The following is a 19,817-nucleotide window of genomic DNA, read 5'->3' on the forward strand; positions in this document are numbered from 1 at the left end:
GTCTAATGCACAAAACTATAAATATATGCTATGTTTTCAAGTTGTTTCTAATTACTAGTTTATCATATATGCTGTTAAGGAAATTTATATAGAGAGCTAATTCTGATACTAAATTGCAGATCGAACAATCTTTCTTTCAACTCTCAAACCCTGCACATTGAAGGAAATTCATTTTACAAAAAATATGGTAAAAATAAATAACCTTCAAAAAACTCTAAATCATCAAGGTAAGAAAATTCGTTAGTGGTGGTATCGCCAATCACAACAATGTGGGCCTCGCGGGTTTTGTTTCTCATCAAACTTAGCACGTTGTTGCGGTTGTAAATAAACCGTGTAAGCGACCTGCCCTCGCAACAATCATGTATACCCAAGGGCGTTTCCTAAAATCTTCTAGTATAAGGCTGACTTATTCCTAGGTGCATGGGGTCCACAGAATACTAGGAAATTGTGAACGTGTCGCTTCTTCACGGTAGGTTCTAGTAACAATCTGGAAAACTTTTTTAGAGCCGACCTTGTGAACGGCCTTGTTGAACAAGGTTAGGAGGTCATGGGTAGTGAAGCTGGTGATGTCGGTGTGACCAAAAGAATCAAGCAGCATCAGCCCTTGCGGGCGACAATAGAGCGAGAAAGTGATTAAGTTTTTACCATCCAATTTGGATGCCAGAATGGAGCATTGATTTTGACCGATTCCATTGATGGATTGCTCAACTTCAGTTTTAATTGGATCACAAAGGCTTTCCAGAAACAGGGTCTTGAGGTCTTTAGAAGACGGTATCAAGAGGTCTTCTTTTTGGGCGAGTGCACTCATGATCATATCCTTATATGCCCGTATATCAAGTTCATATACTCCTGTACATGAGCACATTCACCCGTATATAACCTAGTCCAACTACTCCCGTATATACAAAATTCCATGCATCGTATATGGGTCTCCCCATATATGGTCGTACCGTATATGGGTATCCCCTTATACGCACGTATATGGGTTCCCCCATATACGACGGACATGACATATTCGTTGGGAATGGCATATCCGCTCGTTAAGTACAGGTCTGGTCATCTTTTTCGCGTTTTTAGGATTTTTTGGCGATTCCGGCACCGTCAACTGCCACGTTTGGCCGAAAAATGTTCAATTTTGACCCAGGAAGCTTCGGGTGGTCCAGATCTAAGCTAAGGTGACCCTAAAGCTTGATTTGATCCAGTAAACACCCAATTTTTACTAGATCTAGATCCGAACAACCATAAACGACGTATCGGAGTTGCAGTGTCGGGTTCCAACAGTTTCTTACAGTGAATAATAATTATCCTTACCTTCTTATGGTCTTGGTTTGTGTTCTTGAGCGTTGTAGAGAGCATTTGGCTTAAGTGTGTGTTTTTGAGTGTATAAGTATGGTGTGGAATGAAAGGAAGATGGAAATGGTGTAGGGTTTAGGGTATATATACCCCAAGCCCATAGACCTTAGGCTCATTCCTTCCAAGTGTATAACCATTCTCCAACCCATTCCCTTCTAGTCGTTTCTCTGCTCGCTATTTTATTTATTGCAAACCGACAACTATTCTAACGAAATAATTTATTAATCCACATCTTAAAATATAATAATAATATTTTATTATTATTAAAGTAATATTTCGGGATGTTACGGTAATGCATTTTTTTCTTTTGATCTAATTTAATAGCTTTGTTGCTTTGACTATTTTAAATGGTTTTTAATATGATCAAACTTTCTTTTAAGATTTAGCAATGTAGTTACTAAAACACCTAAACACTCATTTCAACATGTTTTTGTATTTTGAGGCTTGAACTCTGTGACTAATAGGGTTTTACTTAGGTAAGGTTGTTATGGTAACTTGGATTTCTTTCTTGATACAAGTTCCTTATGTTATTTTATGTTTCATGTTTTTGATTATTTAATTTTCATAATTTTTGTTTCTTGGTAACGGGATTTTTTTGATATGATGTAATAGCTTTGTGGTTTTGACTGTTTTAAATGTTTTTTTGTTATATGATCGAACTTACATTCGAGATTTAGGAATGCGATTACTAAAACACTTAAAACACCCATATCAACTAGTCTTTGTACTTCGAGGCTTGTACTTTGCCATTGTTTGGGTTTTATTTAGGGTGTTTTGCTAACCTGGATTGCTTTCTTGATATAAATTCTTATTGTGATATTCTATTTTTGATGATTTGACCAAGTGATTTCATAGAATTATTTATTGTGTGATTTTTTGTTATTTATCTGTGTGATTTTAGTTCTGGTTTGAATCGTCTAATATGATATTTAACCTAAAAACTATTGTATCTCATCCATCATAATTGTAACTCATGAAATTTCCTTCTTCAGTTGTAGATTTCTTCAAGATTATTCAAGTTCTTCAAAGCCTCTGTTGACTTTCAAGTCCAAGACCCTTTGACCTCGTTTATCACTCTGTTCCTTAATCTTTCCGGGCAAGTTGTCTTCTAATAAAACATGTATTTTCATCTAAGTAACAAACCCCTCAATCAATTTCTCTGATCGATGGAGTCTCGGTGGTCAATTTGATCCCACCCGTTAAGGGTATTTTAGTCAAACTTAATTGATTTATCGATATCTCTACTTTCTGGCCGGAACTAGATTTTGGTCCAATAGACTTTATGATTCATCATTAAATTTTGAGTGTACTGGTCAAAACCCGACTCCTGAATCGAAGTTTGGATTCTAAACAGTACCAGCTCGTTTAAATCTTTAAAATCCCATAACTTGAGTTTTATACATCCGTTTAATCCGATTCCAATTGAAATATTCTCGGTTTTAATTTATTTTACTATATCAAAGTTCCAGGTCAGTCCATGTTGGATCATTTAGCTTGCTTAAAGCTCGGGACTCATTTAATATTTTTATTATATCATTAAAGTGGTTAATTACTAAGGTGATTAATCACTCCCCTATTTTAATATTTTCAAATACTTTTGGGCACTTTATGCGTACTTACTTTTATTTTTCATACTACACATTATTCATACGAGCAAATCATAATTATTGTGTGTTGATTCAATTAAATGCTTATTTGTTATTTGCTTGCTTGCTTATTTGTTTGATTCTAGCATTCGGATAGGTCTATCATTGATTCTAGTATGTCTTCATAGTAGCCATAACTCGTTTGTGAGGCATGGTCAACTGACACCAATTACTCGCTTTCATTTAATCGTTGATACTTATGATATTGATTTGCAGTTTTCATCTTATATTATATTTAGTGCCAAAAACTAGTGATTTTCTCACTCAACCTTGTGTTGACAATGTGTGTGTATACACACACACACACACACACACGCATATTGCAAGTTATACTTTGGATTGAAGCTAAGGTGAAGAAACATATAGAAATACCTTAAGATAAAATAATAACAAGACTGTTTGTGTTGATTTAGGATTAAATTGTAATTTGCTTGAACTTGTGTACTTGTATAAAATTTTGGATATAATAAATATTTAATTAGATATTGTCATATTTACATTGCATGATAGTACTTTGTAAGCTGTGAACTCCGGCATTCCGTCTTAGGAAGGGGTGTGACATGTACTTTGCGGTTGATTGGGTTTTGTTTAGGATGTTTTGCTTTCTTGATGCAAGTTCTTTATGTTATTCTATTTTGATGATTTTAACTATTTAATTTTTTATAACTTTATTTCTTGGTAATGAGTTTTGCCTTTTGATCTAATTTAATAGATTTATTGTTTTGACTTCTTCAAATGGTCTTTGATATGAGTGACGGTACATTCGAACAGGACCGGCTCATTAGCTATAGTAACCAAAGCTCAGGCTTTGAGCTCCCAAATTAAAGAGGCCCCCAAATTCTTACTAAGAGGATATACATGAAAATCTGAATTATATTCGATATATGAACTATTAAATGTGAACTCGTTAAATGTTATCATTTTTTGTAAGCTCTCTATTTTTTTTTGTCATGTTTAAACCCAAAGTTAGCCTCACTTGACCCAACCTCCTTTCACAACCCACCCAACATAATCAAGTGTCATACTTTTGGTTAGTGAAAGTTGGTCACATTATGCAAAATTATTATCCATCAACCCAAGTTAGTGGCAACAATAAAACCGGTGCTTTTGACAGCAGCCTTTTTCCCATCTAAAATTGCATCATAAACAGCACTTTCATTAGAGTAATAAGAAACTGAAGTTGCCATCTAGCCGTCTAAGACAAGTCAAATTGGAGTATTGATTTCAGCTTATTTCATAGTAATATTAATATCCACCCCCCATTATCTTGATTTATAGTATATAAGCAAACATACTTATGCGGATAGTACCTATTAGTTAAGGTACAATGATCTCAATGGTGAGCAATTAGTCAATTATAGACCAAGTGTTTTATTGTTTGACGAGTATATAGGGATTTTAAACAAAACTTTTAGCCCAAGTTTGTTTTGGTTATTAATCGAACTGAAAACCAACAAACTCATCGAATAAACCGAAACTAATTAGTTAATAAAATTGATTCACTGATAACTTCAATTTCAGTTTAGACTAATAACCAAACTGAACCGTAAACAACTGCACACTTGTAAGTAGAGGTGAGCAAATAAACCGGTTAACCGACCCGACATGAAAATAACCGAATCGGTTTGTAATATTCTCTACCAAAACCGGTTCCAAACATGTTAACCGAACCAAAACCAGTCAATTTCCGAACCGAAACCGATGGTAACTTGGTCAAGAAACCGGTTGCAACCCGAACCGAAACCAATCATAAATCGGTATTATCTTTTATTGAGTGAACCGGTTTCAACCCAAACCAATTTTAAATTTTAAACCGATTTGTGCAACTAAAGTTGTAAGACCATCCGTAGTCAGCCACAATTGTTGCGTTTTGAGGGTAAAACGTCGAGGGCACCCCCCCCCCCCCTTTTGGCTAGGCGTTTTGGGCCAAACCTTTTCTACAAAACGCGATCACGGCACAAATTTTGAGGGTTTGTGGGAGAGAGGTAGAGAGAGGGGGATGAGAGAAAGGCGTTTGGAGTATTTTCTCACTACACCCACCTTTTACAAATGTTCAAAAACTGACTAGACGTCATTACGTAAAATGTGAGTGTGCCTAGTTTTAACTACGCATAATATAAGTAGAAGAGATTATAGGTTCCTAATGCTACAGCAAACAAATCATGGTCCCAACAAATTGCACCTTTTATGTGGTCTACAATAAACTTAAACCAAAATCCTAAAAACTTATTATTATTCAATTTTTTATTGCAGCATTTCGTCGAACACTTGGAGTGCAAAACCCCAATCACTCGCCGGATAACCATGGCCGGCGTTCTTAACTTCAAACCATTACCGTCAGCTTCTAAACCCATTTTCCATCACAAGAAAGCAAAATTATCAAGGGTTTGTGTTATAAAATCATCAACAGAAGTTGAACCAAAATTAGGGGTTTCTGCAATTACACCTCCGGCTAACTTTAAGCCGCCGGAGCCGAAGCTGTTTACTCCTAGAGGAGATAAGATTGTGGACCTTGTTACTGCTAGCTTGAATCTGTTGTTTCGATTGGGGACTGGTGTCTTCGTTTCTGGGTATGTTGTTGTTAGTCATTTTAGGGTGTGCACGGTTCGGTTTGTGTCGGTTTTGGGTGAAAGTATTTTGTTAATTAGTAACTGATTGATTATTATAAGATTAGGCTAAAGAATTTGTGTTACATATTTATTAAATTCTTATACATTACTTGAAATAAAAATAGAAAATTTATAGATTTGGTTTGGTTCGGTTGGTTTCAGTTACATGCGAGACCAAAACCGAACCGTAAGTTTGGGTTTTACTTGAAAATAAAACCAAACTAGGGATGAACAGTTGGTACCTAGTACCGGTACGTACCAATATATTCTGTACTGTATTCGGCTGCCACTTTTCTAGAAATTCAGTATCATTATCTTAAGTACCGTACATGTACGGTACCAATACCATAAAATGCCAAATTTTTGTAACAACTGATATATTGATATAATTGTTATCCACTTTTCTAGAAATTTGTTACTCGTAAGGTACCAACACCATAAAGTGCCAAAATTTGTAACAACCAAAATCCACTTTTCCAGAAATTTATTACCAGTACGGTACCAATATCATAAAGTGCCAAATTTTTGTAACAACCGATATATTCGTTATCCACTTCTCCAGAAATTTGTTACCAGTACGGTACCAATATCATAAAGTGCCAAATTTTTGTAACAACCGAAATATTCGTTTTCCGCTTTTCCAGAAATTTGTTACCGGTGCGGTACCAATATCATGAAGTGCCAAATTTTTGTAACAACCGATATATTCGTTATCCACTTTTCTAACAATTTGTTACCGGTATAGTACTAATAGCATAAAGTGCCAAATTTTTGCAACAACCAATATATTCAGTACGGCATTTGGGACCCACTTTTTCATAAATTCGTACACGGTAGGGATCTCATCCCTAAACCAAACCGTTGGTTTTTGTTTCAGTTTGTCTTTTTTCGGTTTTGGATCGTTTCATGTTCACCCCTAACTAATTTTCAATATGAAAATATTAATGATTCAAGTAGAATTTATTTGGTTTGTAAAATTTGAATCTAACATTAATAACCTATTTTGTAGCTGTTTAGATTCAATACCACATAAAGATAAACACTTACATATTATTGATGCTGTAATTGTTACTAAAAACTTAGAAGTTATTATATGTGATCAATTAGGTACTCTGTTTCTTTAGTTTCCAAGAATGACATTCCTCCTGGCCAATATGGTCTTGGAGTTGCAGGTAATAATATTGTTATTTAATTAATCTTATGTTTAGATATTATAATCACTGATATTAATATTCAAGGTATGTTATGCTTGCAGGCTTTGTAGCTAAAGAGAGTTCAAAACTCGGCCCGAGACCTGCAAAACCTATCGAAATATACGAGTTTGAAGGGTAATCATAGATTTTGTTACTTATTATGTTTTTTCATTCATCTTAAGTTTTGATTCTTACTAATTGTTGCGTTTTCATGGAACATGTGGAAACTTCAGCTGCCCGTTCTGTCGCAAGGTATGATCCACATTCTTGTCGTTTTATTTTTAAATGATACCGACTTGTTATAGTATTCTTAAAAACTTAAAAATACTGGGAAATGCAATTAAATTAATGCATCACGTTAAATCTTTTGTTTTATTGATTTACAGGTGAGGGAAATTGTTGCAGTGTTGGATCTTGATGTGTTATATTATCCTTGCCCGAGAAACGGCCCTAATTTTCGTCCCAAAGTTGGTCAAATGGGTGGAAAACAGATGTTTCCTTACATGGTATGCTACTTAAATACCAACCTGATAAGTTGGCCAATAATATTAGATTTTATAAAGCGAAAAAATACGCAAATAAATACTGATTATTTTTCTTTTTTGCTTCAGGTAGATCCGAATACAGGAGCTGCAATGTATGAATCAGATGACATTATAAAATATCTTGTTCAGAAATATGGTTAGCATTCTTTTGGCACAACACACTTTCAAGTTTTATGATAATTAACTAGTGTATGGAACATGAGTACAAAACTATGGTATCCCAATGTTAGTCTAATTACTTGAATAAAATAATTTAGGTGGTTTTGTTTATAAATTTCATATTTTTTGCCATTAAATATTAATATTAGTTAATTTCTTTTTTCAGGAGATGGAAATGTGCCACTAGCTTTAAAACTTGGTCTGCTGACAGTAAGTAAATATAAGTATAATATCCAACATTTAATTTTTCATATTAAATCATAGTTGTTTCTTAAACATCATTTTAACTAATTTTTTTACAGACTTTGACAGCAGGATTTGCCATGATTGGTCGTGCGGGAAAGGTACGTTTTAAAACTTTTTGAATTTTTTAATGTATACCCTTTTCTAAATATTAACACTCACATCTCACGCACATTTTCGAAATAATGGTGTCATCAAATATGCATTCAACAATCACATACTTTTGCAGGGGAGCATGTATACAAAGGCGAAAATGCCACCACAACCCCTTGAAGTATGGGCGTATGAGGTAACATGGTTTCCTTAAATCTGATATGTTATTACAGAACTATTTGAATGGAATTGATTTAGTGCACAAGACGTTTATTTTATAATTAGCAACAGCTTCCGTAATCTGATACCGCGTTTATTATCTTTAGGCATCGCCTTTTTGCAAACTTGTGCGTGAAGTACTTGTAGAACTGGAGCTTCCACATATTCTTCACAGGTAAAGTCTTGTACTTATAAGCCTGTCTGACAGTTGTGTGTTTTTGTGATACATTTAATTGTTTCCACATTGTTTTCAAGATTATTGTCTAATATTTAATGCTAATGTGGATATTAGTTACATAGTGTAGTTTTTCTTCTTAATAGCATCGACAAACACATCATATATAATGATATTTATAGGTAATAAATGCCAATGAATCAGTAGTTATAATACAACTTTCTTTCTTTCAGTTGCGCGCGTGGCAGCCCAAAACGACAGGAATTGTATGAGAAGATTGGGCACTTTCAGGTTCTCTTTCCTTCTAAGTTTAGATTACAAGATTCGGTTTTTATTGAGAAGTTGAGTGGTCACACGGGTCGGGAAACGGACCAAAACGGGTTGGGTCCGTTTGACCCGTTTCCCAAAACTTTACTTTTTGGAAACGAGGTATGTCGAATAGTCAAATATGGAACAAAACACTTAGAAACTTTTTGACGCGTTCAGCATGTTTCCTTTTAAGCTATTTTTTTATAATTTTACCTTTTGACCCGTCAAATATTAAACATAACCTGAGTTAATTATCTGAGTTAGTTGAATTTTAATGGCAGGTACCTTATATAGAGGATCCAAACACAGGGGTGAAAATGTTCGAGAGTGCTGAAATAATCGATTATTTAAGAGCTACATACGCTCTTTGAGAAGAAAACTAAAAGTGATTCAAATGTTTTATTAAAGTTATTATTCTTGATCCTTTTTTATGTATATTCATTTTATAGACGTTAGAGAATACTATGTTATAAAGGTGTATTGCAATAGATATATATACTCACATTGATAACTCAGGATCCTATGTTTGATTGTCATATATGGATGGATCTCAATTCCATAGTTTGACAGCTGACAATCATATTGGTTTCGTTGAATTGATTAGTCTGAACGTGACCCATGAGTTTATTTGTGTTAAACGCATTAATACGGACCTTTTACGCCCTGCTTGCGGTGCGCGCATATAATGTATATATGTGTGAACCCTCGGGTGGGCAAAAGTAAAATTGCACTAATTTTGACGTTATTTTACTAATCTCGTGAAAATAACGTTAAAAGTGGCGGAAGGTTAATCAGGCATCATGTGGTGGCGTTGATAGCCGAAAGACAAGGGCACATGCACCGATCAGCCGGTGTCCCGATGATTGAGTGCTATGTGCCTTATGTCCAAGGCTTGATACAAAACTACTATCGAGCCGGGGGTCTCACCGGAAGCAGCCTCTCTATCCCTATGGGATAGAGGTAAGGCTGTCTACATCTTACCCTCCTCAAACCCTACCATAGCATTGCTATTGGTGGGATATACTGAGTACGATGATGATGATGATGATGATGATGCATTAATACGGACCTGAAAACACTTAAAATTGTGTAAACATGATCCATGTAACACATTTGTCTAGACAGATTAAATGGGTTGATGGGCTGTGATCAACTTTTACAATGATTTAACTTCCACCTCCCCCCCCCCCCCACCCCAACAAAAAAAAAGAAAGAAAAGAAACCCCCCCCCCCCCCACCCCCACCCAAACAAATAAAAAAGAAAGAAAAGAAAAACCCTCCTTCCAACTTCAAACTTTACCTCCACAACGTTGTTGGTGGTGGTGGGTGGGGGGGGGGGGGGGAAGGCTTTGTTTTGGTTGTGTTTTCTCCTATGTTTATTGTTAACTCTAAAACTGTGTATCTTATTGACATATATTAAAAGGTATATTGGAAATATGAAAAGTCTACAGGAATTATGAACTAGAGTAGACCAAATTGAAGAAACTCTTCTTCCCTAACCCACCAAAAAAGGAAAACAAATAGTCATGGTGCTTTATATATAAAGCCACAAATTAGGATTTTTCCATAGAAAAAATGAGTCAAGATAGTGGATCTACATTACTCGTTTTGACCAAAGTAGGTAGACTGTAATGAAACATGATCAAATACATTTTATTCTTAACATGAAAATGGCGAGAATCAATTTGTTGTTATTATTAGATTTATTTTTATTGGTGTTTGCTGTTATATTTTGTTCGTATTTGCTAATTTTCGATTATGAGACGTTATAAGTATTTGCTGATTTATATTTTGTTGTTATTATTAGATGTTTTCTTTTGTTGTTATAAGTATTTGTTGGTATATGCTGTTATTATTTTGTTCTTGATTTTGATTATTTTGTTATAATTTTTAGGTTCTTTTCTTTGTTATTATAAATCGTTGTTTATGTAGATTGGTATTGCAGTTGGTATTGTTTCTTATTTTCTCATTTTTTTATAAATTGATATGATTTCCTTCGTTCTCATGTTAAGATTAAAATATACATGAACCTTCCCCAGACTGTAATAAAGTATATTGTTATTTGAATATGCTTGAAGAAATAAAAGAACCTCGCTTTCAATGAAGTTCTAAGAGTGTGTTTGGCATGAGGTTTGACAAAATAAACTTGTAAGTGTGCTTTGTTTGATGTTTGAACAATGAGGGGATAAGAATGAAAGGAGATACGTGCTATGTTTTAACTTTTAAGGTGATTGGCTTGAGAATTTGGTTAATATGTTTTTTTTTCTAATAAGAATGTTGGTAAATATGTGGGCCATTGTTATATCTAAGGAACTTGAGAATTTGGTTGTGTTAGCCAATTGAGGTTTGTGTATATAAAAAAAAACCTTGTAATGCAAGTCATATAATACCCTATGACATGAGTGTCCAACGAGTGATGTGTGTATCCCTGACAAAGCCACTAATCAATGTGGCTGACATCAGTGCAAACAACAAGAGAGTCATTCAACCATTTGTATATTAAGGATATAATGCACATCTAACAAGATGTCTCGCATGTATCAACCACGTAGCATTACAATATTATGTGATCCTGGAATATTTGAGTCAAATCATGAGCGAAATTGCCTCTAAGATCCTTGTTAACTTTCAGCATCTAAGAGTCGATTCAATAAACGAAAGTAAGTCACGTGACAATATCATAATCAAGACACATTTACAAGGTGAAGCGTTGTATTCACTACTCAGGGAATGGGCGATGCACCATCCTTACCATGACTTTATCATGTATCCCCACCTAATAATTCTTACTATATTAAGAACATGGCCGAGTTTTAAAGGAACATAACACATACCTTTAACTATCACATTGATATATTAGACATTTGACATATCTTTTTCATATATGACATAATCACTATAGCTTATACCAACCGTCTATAGTATTCAACTATCTAACGTATATCTTTACGTATATTTTTCTCATAACCGCCTTGATCAGCATGGTTATACTTTAAGTCTATAATCTTTAACCATCTCTAGATAACTAAACGTATATCTTTCCATAACCTACTTGATCACATAACTTACATGATAACCGCTTAGTTTTAATACATCTACTTTGATAATGTGAGTTCTCATTAAATGATTAGTAATTTGCACATTACAAGAAATTAAATACAATATTTTAAATTTTTAAGAGTAATTAGAGTGACTTTTACTTTTTTTTTTTTAAATAATCTTTTCTGATTTAATTTTGAACATTAGCTGTCAAGACGTGTTTAACGGGGCAATTAATAGTGGATATGTTTGGCAACCTCATTCTTCAAAATTGGATCGGACTTTTCTTTTGTTAATATTCTAAAAATATTTAATTAAAATAAAATATCACACACGCACTAAACCTAACCCATAGCTTATTCTTAAAGTAAGCTAATTCCATATTCCATAATCTTGCATACGCATTGCCAGCTCTAGATATAAACTTATTTTTATTTTTAAAACATTTAATACAAGTTTTGTTACTTTATTAAAATTTTCGAATATATTTGAACGCGTGTTAGAAAGATTCTGGACTCAAAACAAGATCCAATTTAAAACTGGTAATTTTTAATATCTAATATTTTTTTAAAACTAAAAAACGCATTTGCGTGTTTTATCTAGTGGTGTAAACAAGCCAAGCTGCCCGTGAGCTACTCGAGATTAGCTCGCAAAAATATTGATTGAGTCGAGCTTAAAAGAGCTAGAGCCTAAATATAAGCTTGTTTAACAAACGAGCCCAAACACGAGAGCCGACTCCAGAACCTAAGCGAGTCCAAGTATTTATATATTTTTTATTAATCACACACATTTATGATGAAAATAAGTAAATAATATACACTGGTATATAGAAATTTATAATTAAACACCATATGGATAAATAATCATAAATAAACATTTTTTTAACGAAAGCTTTAAAATCTATACTTCTGAATAAATTAAGAAAATAATATATGTATTGTTATATAACAATTTATAATCGAATAGATCAAGAGCTTAGCTCGAGCTTGATAAACCATTAATGAGCCAAGCTCAAGTTCTAAAAATAAAGCTTGAAACAAGTTGAACTCGAGTCTGATTAAACTCAGGCACTATAGGCTCGTTTACACCGCTGGTTTTATCTAATCTCATTAGTTAATAGTTACAATAAACATTCAAATAGCAATTAAGAAAAACATATTTGAATATCAAACTTTATACTATATTGTTTATAATAATTTACAAACACATAACCGAAAAAAAATAGCAAACAATCAAACATCATGTTTTGAGACTAAGCCATTTCTCCGGGGTAAAATTTACAAAATATTATATAAACCATGAAAAATCACAACTAAAAACATCCATATATTTATATAATTTTTTATAATTATAAAAAATATATTTAAAAAACCTTATATAAATTTGCTAATCTTACTCCGGAAAAAAAGGTTATATCCCAAAAATCAAACCTATCAAAAATATAAAAAGTAAAAAACTAATTTTCTACTATCCACGTCAGCTTACACTTTAGTCAACGGTCACGGTCACATCTCTTCCACGTCATCCACCATTCAATCAGTCGACCGACGACCGGCGTTATCAACATCATCAGTCCACGTCACCGACCGGCGACCGGAAGCAAACCGGTTCATACCTCCTAAAACCGGCGGATCCGGCGGCGACGCCGGTTCACTGTTCACCGGATTCACCGTATTCTTCCTCGAGTACGAATTCTCCAACTGCTCGTTGACTTTCTCAGATTTGTTGACTTTTCTCCTCGGGTTATCTCCGGACCGGAATAACGACGTTATACGAGAAATTAAACCGGTTTTCTGCACCTTACCGGTTTTCTCTTGCTTAATTACTCCTTTCACCGGTTGATTTGACTGTACGGACTTTTTCCGGCGGTTAGGGCACCGTTTGGATCTCACTCGACCGATACACGAAACCTTCGGAGACGAAGGCTCCGTCACCGTCGTACGTCCGCTAGAGCCTGACCGTTTCGGAAACATCCGTACAGTCGCCGGCTGCTTACACTGTCTCCGATTGGAATCAACGTGAGTGTTCCGTTGCGTCTTCGGTAAGCCGATAATCGCCGGTTTGGACTTCAAATTCACCGTAAACTTCTGCGAGTTAGATCTGGAGTAGCTTCCGGTTCCTTTGGTTGATTGCTTCCGTTCTAAGAAAGCGTTACGGTCAAACCAGTCGAATTCGAAGTCTTTTGACAGCCAGAAGGATTCCGGTGGAACGAACTCGGAACAGTACGGGATATCGTCGTCTGCCGGAGCTTTGTTCCGGTTGCCGGAATATTCATCGTCGCCGGAGTTCATTGTTTTTCTGTTAGTTTGTTGTAACTGATTTGTAACAAATTAGGCATTTGATGAAATGGAGAATGAAGGAGAAAATATAAAGGGGGTTTAACGTTTGTTTATGTACAAGTGTTATTGCGTAAAGAACAAGTCGTTGAAAAGGTATTATTTATCATTTTATCTTTTTAACTATTTTGTTACCAAATAATAATAGGTGGTTTATGGTTTACGATTATGTTTTCTTGACTTGGTTGTTATTTACTAATTTAGATTAGGGCTGAGTTTACTTGAGTTAGTTGACTTTACTTTCATAAATAGTTAAGTCTGGTTAAGTTTAAGATATGCCTATGTTTTCAATTTGTAGTGAGATGCGATTTACAAACAACCCATGCGGTTATATCTTATATCGTGACAAACAATTGACGGAATTAAATAGTTTTTTTTGTCACATATAAGGAGGAAATAATCACATATATGCGCTAATACAAGCCGTCTAAGGTGAGGAGGATCGTGTCCACCTAACATGTAAATGTCTTAATTATAAAATAAAATAGTAAACAACCGTTTAGAAACCCTTTGAAATTTGAAAAATTTTTAGGTGATTGGTTGGAGGGTTCTTTTCAAGTACTTTGATTGAATTTGGTAAATTTTAAATTATGTTTTAATCCAAAAACAATGGACCGATATATTAAAGTATCAAGTTTAATTGTGATTTTTATATGATGCTTTGTTTTTTAGTGCTTACTGTTATTTTGTAAAGAATCAAGTTATGACCGGCATAAGTTATGAGAGATGTAAATCTCATAAAATAAACTCTTTTAATATGTTAAGAAATAGCTTAATCATTGATGACGGGGTAGCCCAAGGGAATAATAAAATGGCTAGAACACATTAACACTAAGAGGGTTAAAAGGTTAAAAGCTTCGTTTTTCCGCCCAAACTTATGTAAACAAGTATCCACGTGCTACAGTACGATGTCACATCACTGTTCACATCATTGTCTCCTCTGAGCAAAGGACATACTCAGATAAAGTAATATTATTTTAACTATGGACCAGCGGTCCAAACCTTCCCGCCCAAAAAGGTCAACTCTCTAGGCAAACTGTAGGGGAACTAGTTTAGTTACATCTGGACGAAAGGCTTAAGTCTCTTCCCCTATATAAGAGAGACTTAACCATAAACATGAACACAACAAGATCTGGGCAGATAACATCATCTCCCTAATCTTCTCTTCTTCCTTGAGAAATATGCTCTTAGCTTATTTCTTTCTTACTTCAATAACTTTATAGCTTTACCAAGAACATCATCCTAAAACCGATTCCAAACATCACGGTTCCGATCCTCGGTGAATTATAACAACCAACTACAAACTAGTGAACCTCCTTCTACGTTTTGCAAATGTAGAGGGACACCACGACCTGCGTTAGGTTAACCGGAACCCTTGAAGCCTGTTAACCTAACCAGTCCATTCATTATCATTGGTCTTATCTTTCTTGTAGCAACAATCATCAAACTTCCTTTTTATGCTATATGGCATTTTATTATTTACATGCTACTCAATTTGTTTAATAAACTATATATATACATTTATCAAATAAGTTTTAAGGATATGAGTAGAGAATAAATATGTATGTTTTCTCAAATAATATTGTTGGTGAATATCGAGGCATGAGATAGATGGGCCATTCATATAACTACTCTATATGGTCACCTACTGGTGTGGCGCACCATAACAGAGTATGGTCACCTACTGGTGTGTGAGTTCATGACAAGTCATGTTAGTACGCTACATCCGATCAAATTATGTCTTGTATGATAACTAGTAAACTTTACATAAAAATTAAAAGGATGCTTGTTCATATATTTACGTACACTAAAAGCCTATTTGGTTATTTGTCACATAATTCGTTTCAACTTTTAGATGTATATTCAATTTTAGCGATTTTACTAAAACAAACATTTAATTGTTACAATTTCAGTATAGGACGCTTTACGTTTAGGTTTGATGATTGAAAGAAGTTTAACTCTTAATCGTTGGTCTGCCATTTGTGTTATAACATCAAGTCATGGATATAGCCTGACTCATAACCTAATTTGTTACTACTTACTAATAGCATGATTAATCATATAAAAGTGGTTACGAATCTCGGCCAACTATGGTGCGTATCAATATATTCATTCGTTATTAGCCTAACCTGCATAAAACTACTACTCTTTTGCGGTTGTGTCTAATCAGTGCAAAAGTAGCATATTAAAACTGTGCTTGTGTTTTAATGTCCAGTATACTTTTAGCAATAAAATGGGTCCCGCGTCCAATTTAGGGTTAATTTAAAAAATAAAAATGTCGAATGTCGATTCTTTTTCTTATAATATATAATTTTATGTCTTTTAATTTAAACTTAACGTGTTTTACCAACTAGCAAGGCTTCCAAGTTAAATGTGTTTTATGTAAATGTTCATTCAATTCTTCGTGTTACTAATATTAATTCTTATTGTTAAAGCTCATAATCTCATTAACTTAAACCAATGTGTGCGCGCGTGATGTAGATTTATGCAATTATGCATACCGGCAAATGACTAAATGCTCAAGACTTGATAAGTTTCAATAGACCTCACGAGTTATTGATCACTTTCTGTACAAAGAACACATGATGACATGATATAAAGTATAATAGGTTTAATGTTCTACTGTAGATGAAGGTGGATGAACTTTAATGCTTACACCACAATTCTAGATACCATGTTATTAGGGAGAATGTAGTTGTTCAATATCCGAAGGTGTTTACTAACAAAAATAAAGGCAAATATCATAAATAAAAAACCAATATAACTTTTGTTTTTCTTGTAAAAGTTACTTAACAACTTTTTACACATTAAAACCTGTAAAGGTTAAGTTGAACATACATAAGTGTGTGCGTGTGGGTGGGGGGGAGGGGGGGTTTAAACTAACTTAGAAACAATACTTCTTATTGTTTTTCTTATGCATCCTTTTTTTTTTCTTTTACATTACGTGGCTTGATTTTTATTATTTTTTTAACCATTTTGGATGTGACCCGGTTCTAAGTTCTTACTAAATAAAATTTCATAACATTGTTCAAATTTAACATGTTGAGTGACTTTTATGTACAAAAGATTTATTTAGTGATTTTTATGAAAACATAAAGTATATTGGTTTGGTTTTATGTTATTAGGCCCAAAAATATTGGTTTTTTTTGTATAAACTGCTAGTACAATATTAGCTTGACCCGGTTTCACTAAGTATATATATTAAATTTACACGCTTTGTGTCACCAAGTCCAAATTTTACGTTTATGTAATAATTTTATAATTAAATGGGAATCGGTGTAAAATTCCCATTCAACTGGAAGAGAATTTCAAGGTTTGGTTGGAAATATAGTCTTATTTAGATAATAAAAGAATTTTTCAGAAGGTTTTAAATTTTTAATGCCAAGTCTTTTGCTTTTGAAATACACATGGTTTTCAAACGGTGAAAGTCTAAATTTTATAAAGTATGCGAATTCGTGTATAATAAAAATTGTTAGTGTATATTACCATATTGTTTAGGTGAAGGGCAATTATGTCATTTTAGTTGTACATGTTATTTTTTTAACGACTACCAAACATAGTTAGTTTGGGTACTCCATACGGGGTGACTCAATGACAAAAGGCCACCTCCAGCTAGCCCAATCCAGACGTGCGGAGCCCTTAAGCTCCTCCAAGTTATCTTTAGTTTTGGGGAAAACCCACCCGTCCGAAGGCCCACTTATGGTAAAACCCGGACGCCCTCAGGATCAACTAGAGATCACAAATATCTCAGTCTTCATTAATTGAGCTAATCATGCTCCTTCCAAAGCGTGTAAGTGATGATTGAACTTAGAGTCTCCATTAAGAAGCTCATGTTTCTCATCACTGCACCACATTAAAAAAGACAATTATTATTATTATTAGGGGAAAGTGAATATGGTGCTATTAGGCGTGTAACCTTATACGAAAAACCAATCAAAACTACGTAGTTTTGATTAAAAATCCATTTCTAATTAAATACCCTTCCATATTTATAATAATTCCATAACTCCATTAACAGATTGACTGCAATAGAAGGTGACAAAATGTCAACTTAGTATGTTGATTATAATGTTTTTTTTTCCGAAGATTTCCATTACAAATATTCAATGTCTCAAGTTTTTAGAGGAATTATATTAGCAGGTTTTTCAAGATGGAGTTTTCTTTTTTGATGAATTTGTTTTTTTGTTTATTTTATTAACTGGAGCATTATGTGTAATTAATACAGGTTTTCAAATGACTTTTTTTTTGGATGAAAATAGCAGGGAACTCACAACTTACTAATGTATTGACAAAAGTTGCAGGTTTTCAAATGACGTTTTTGTTTGTTAAATATATTTATTTATTTATTATTTAACTATTATATATATTATAACCTCATTGTAGTTAATACATGACGTTCAAAAGAAAAAGATAAATTAATCCAAGTGTACAAGTTAGATCCAGAAGCTTGAGAACTAAGGGATTTGATTAAGATAGCAGGCAACTAATTTTCAAATTAAGATTAGTAAATAAAGATTTTCTATAAAAGAGGAAGGTATTTTAGTTAAATGAGGGGGTTTTTAATCAAAACTACGTAGTTTTGATTGGTTTTTCGTGTAAGGTTACACACCTAACAGCACCGTATTCACTTTCCCCTTATTATTATTATTATTATTATTATTATTATTATTATTTTTGAATGACAATTATAGACGTTATTTATTAAGAAACATATATATATCAATCAATAAATTATTTTTTCATTTATTTCGTTTTGCAATATACTAAATAATAGTCTAGAAGTGTGTTCGTATATTTATGAATATGAAAACTAGGTTATTAAAACTCAAGTACCACACACGTTGAATAAAAAGTAACTTAAAAATATCAATAAATTACGTATTACATAAAATTATAATTCATGTGTTTGAGGTTGACTACATATTTATAAATATATAAGAACCAAAGTCTATACAACTTTACAATTTATGTTATCTAAATGTATGCTTACATGATTTTCCATCATTGACACATAGCTAGATTATATTAAAGATGATACATGAACTTCACTTGATTCAAATTAATTTGAATATTTTCCCTCTCGATTAAATCATCCCATTATAGTATTAATGTGAGAATATGTTCAAATCATCTCATTATAGTATGATTATGAGAATAATTTAACTATGGAATGTGTAGCTGTATGTCATTATGTTAATTATCATTCCTTGTATATTTATACCCAATGTAAATGAAAATATAACTTGCATTTGATATTTCAATATTCTCTCATCTTCATATGGTATCATTGCCATCCTAATCCCACGATTTTTTTCCTCCCTGTGAAACCACCGCTTCCGCCACTCACTCCCTCGCCGATCAATCTTTCTCTTCCAACACATCCAACACCATGACTAATAACAATGAGCAACCTCTCATCATCAATACCACCTCTAATAATACCTCCACCAATCTCACCATTGTTAGCTTTCCCACTTCTCTCAAGCTCACTTCTACAAACTACCTCGGTTGGAAGACTCAAATCGAGGCTCTCCTACATGGACTTGACCTCTATAAGTTCATTGACGGATCGCATCCTCCACCTAAACCTACCACCGCCACCAATGGCACGGTTTAGCCCCGTGCGGACTATCCGTCTTGGTTCCGACAGGACCGGTTGCTCTTCGGAGCCCTTATCGGTAGCCTTTCTCCTCATATTATACCTATTGTAGTTAATGCCGAATTATCTCTTGAAGCTTGGAAAATATTGGCGGCTACATATGCTTCCGCCTCAAGAGGACACATCAAACAACTCAAACACCGCTTGAATCAATGTCGCAAAAGCCCAAATCAGTCCATTACCGACTACCTTTAAGGCTTAAAAACCATTGTCGACGAACTCTCAATTCTTGGTACGAA

The 19,817-nt window shown here is 33.9% G+C and overlaps 2 protein-coding genes across 2 annotated transcripts; one reads left to right on the forward strand and one right to left on the reverse strand.

Moving 5' to 3' along the window:
• The first annotated feature begins 5,156 nt into the window (after nt 1–5,156).
• LOC143529338 (uncharacterized) lies at nt 5,157–9,055 on the forward strand. The gene is made up of 12 exons (XM_077025156.1): nt 5,157–5,569; nt 6,716–6,780; nt 6,864–6,936; nt 7,035–7,053; nt 7,188–7,307; nt 7,413–7,482; nt 7,672–7,715; nt 7,808–7,849; nt 7,978–8,037; nt 8,168–8,235; nt 8,469–8,526; nt 8,826–9,055. The coding sequence occupies exons 1-12, from the start codon at nt 5,187–5,189 to the stop codon at nt 8,913–8,915; spliced, it is 1,092 nt and encodes a 363-aa protein (XP_076881271.1). The 5' UTR covers nt 5,157–5,186; the 3' UTR covers nt 8,916–9,055.
• A 4,060-nt stretch (nt 9,056–13,115) lies between these two features.
• Nucleotides 13,116–13,874, reverse strand: LOC143529367 (uncharacterized). Its single transcript, XM_077025182.1, has one exon. The coding sequence runs from the start codon at nt 13,872–13,874 to the stop codon at nt 13,116–13,118; it is 759 nt and encodes a 252-aa protein (XP_076881297.1).
• Between the last annotated feature and the right edge of the window lie 5,943 nt (nt 13,875–19,817).

Source organism: Bidens hawaiensis, unplaced genomic scaffold (genome assembly GCF_021521415.1).
Source record: "Bidens hawaiensis isolate Kalapana, Puna unplaced genomic scaffold, B.hawaiensis_p1.1 tig00008535_1, whole genome shotgun sequence".
NCBI classification, from domain to species: Eukaryota; Viridiplantae; Streptophyta; class Magnoliopsida; order Asterales; family Asteraceae; genus Bidens; species Bidens hawaiensis.

Bases quoted from the DNA above. Each gene is read 5' to 3' on its own strand.
- LOC143529338 (XM_077025156.1), top strand. From the start codon at position 5,187: ATGTGGTCTACAATAAACTTAAACCAAAATCCTAAAAACTTATTATTA. The intron at 7,483-7,671 runs GTTAGCATTCTT...TTCTTTTTTCAG, and splicing joins ATATCTTGTTCAGAAATATG to GAGATGGAAATGTGCCACTA. The intron at 8,527-8,825 runs GTTCTCTTTCCT...TTTTAATGGCAG, and splicing joins AGAAGATTGGGCACTTTCAG to GTACCTTATATAGAGGATCC.
- LOC143529367 (XM_077025182.1), bottom strand. From the start codon at position 13,874: ATGAACTCCGGCGACGATGAATATTCCGGCAACCGGAACAAAGCTCCG.